Below are 1,650 nucleotides of genomic sequence, written 5' to 3'. Positions count from 1 at the left end.
AATTCTTGAAATTTGCTTTGAATTTTTCTATATATCTATCTATAGGATATTAAAAGAACATCTGAAAGTACTGAGTGCATAAATTGGATCTTACAATTTGAATAAAAACTCTTTAGCATTCAATAAAACAAGACTAGGGATTTGAAGAGAGGTCAATAATATATTTAGAGAATAATGGAATTGAAAGAATAAGAAGGAAAATATTAAAAATGAGAAAATGGTAAAAAGTACAGGATAATACAATTAGAGGCAATCATTGAAAATGTCCTTAAGAGGATGGGTTTTTGTTATATATGGAGTAAAATAAAACAGAATGCTAATTGATTTATTGTCTTGTTATTCATAGTTTCCAAACAAAGTATATTTACTTCCAGTTGGCTTTTCAATCTGATTTTATATTTCAAAAAATATCTGATACCTTTAATTTTATTCTAACCTTATTATTATTGTCTGCCTTGATTTTTATGAAATTAATCATGAGAAATCAAACATCAGTGATAGAGTTCATTCTTCTTGGCCTGACGAATGACCCGAATCTCCAAGCTGTGCTTGTCTTTTTTCTGCTACTAACTTATGCCTTAAGTATCACGGGAAACTTGACCATCGTCATTCTGACTCTGCGGGATTATCGCCTCCAGACTCCCATGTACTTTTTCCTCCGCCATTTTTCCGTTTTGGAAATTTCCTTTACTTCTGTCTTTGTTCCCAAAATGCTAGTCAATATTGGAACTGGAGACAAGACAATTTCCTTTGCTGGTTGTTTCACTCAGTATTTTTTCGCCATCCTTCTGGGAGCAGCTGAATTTTACCTTTTAGCCGCCATGTCCTATGATCGCTATGTTGCTATCTGCAGACCCCTGCATTACCCAACCGTGATGAGCAGGAGACTCTGCATTCAACTTGTCTTATGTTCTTGGTTCTCTGGTTTTTTAGTTGTCATTGTGCCACATATCATGACTCTCCAGCTGCCTTTCTGTGCCTCCAACATCATCAATCATTATTGCTGCGACTACACCATATTGTTGCATTTATCCTGTTCAGACACACATTTCATAGAAGTCATCGAGTTTGTTTTTGCTGCGGTGACACTCATCTTCACCTTAGCACTCGTGATTCTTTCCTACATATACATCATCAGGACAATTCTAAGAATCCCCTCTCCTCAGCAAAGGAGAAAAGCGTTTTCTACTTGTTCTTCTCACATGATTGTGGTCTCACTTTCTTATGGAAGCTGTATCTTTATGTATATAAATCCTTCTGTTAAGAATGCAGCAAGTTTTAACAAGGGAGTGGCTATGTTGAATACCTCAGTGGCCCCTCTGCTGAACCCCTTCATCTATACCTTAAGGAACAAGCAGGTGACAATAGCTTTCAAAGATATGGTCCATGAGATAAAGCTTTTCTCAAGAAAATGAAACTATTTAAAGTTGATCATTAAACAAATAAAAAAGTTTGAAAGACATTTTTCAACATAGTTTAAAAATTAAATCATTTTTAACATTAAAAAAATTTTAAAGATTTTTTGCATTATCTCATTAATGTTACTATTTGATCACTGAAACAGTAAAAACTGCTTCTTTATTTTTTGTCATTATGTCTCTTTATTTGAATAAGTCCTCAATCTTTATTTATTTTTTAACTTTCTTATTA

At 33.5% G+C, this 1,650-nt stretch overlaps 1 protein-coding gene across 1 annotated transcript; it reads left to right on the top strand.

The window, feature by feature from the left end:
• The first annotated feature begins 476 nt into the window (after positions 1 to 476).
• Positions 477 to 1,415, top strand: LOC143690078 (olfactory receptor 6C4-like). The gene has a single exon (XM_077168070.1). The coding sequence runs from the start codon at positions 477 to 479 to the stop codon at positions 1,413 to 1,415; it is 939 nt and encodes a 312-aa protein (XP_077024185.1).
• The last annotated feature ends 235 nt before the right edge of the window (positions 1,416 to 1,650 follow it).

Source organism: Tamandua tetradactyla, chromosome 7 (genome assembly GCF_023851605.1).
Source record: "Tamandua tetradactyla isolate mTamTet1 chromosome 7, mTamTet1.pri, whole genome shotgun sequence".
Classification (NCBI taxonomy): domain Eukaryota; kingdom Metazoa; phylum Chordata; class Mammalia; order Pilosa; family Myrmecophagidae; genus Tamandua; species Tamandua tetradactyla.
Note: the sequence above shows the minus strand (reverse complement) of the source record. Positions and strands in the feature narration are given on the sequence as shown.

What these genes read in the sequence shown, in the direction of transcription:
- LOC143690078 (XM_077168070.1), top strand. Translation starts at nt 477, where the DNA reads ATGAGAAATCAAACATCAGTGATAGAGTTCATTCTTCTTGGCCTGACG.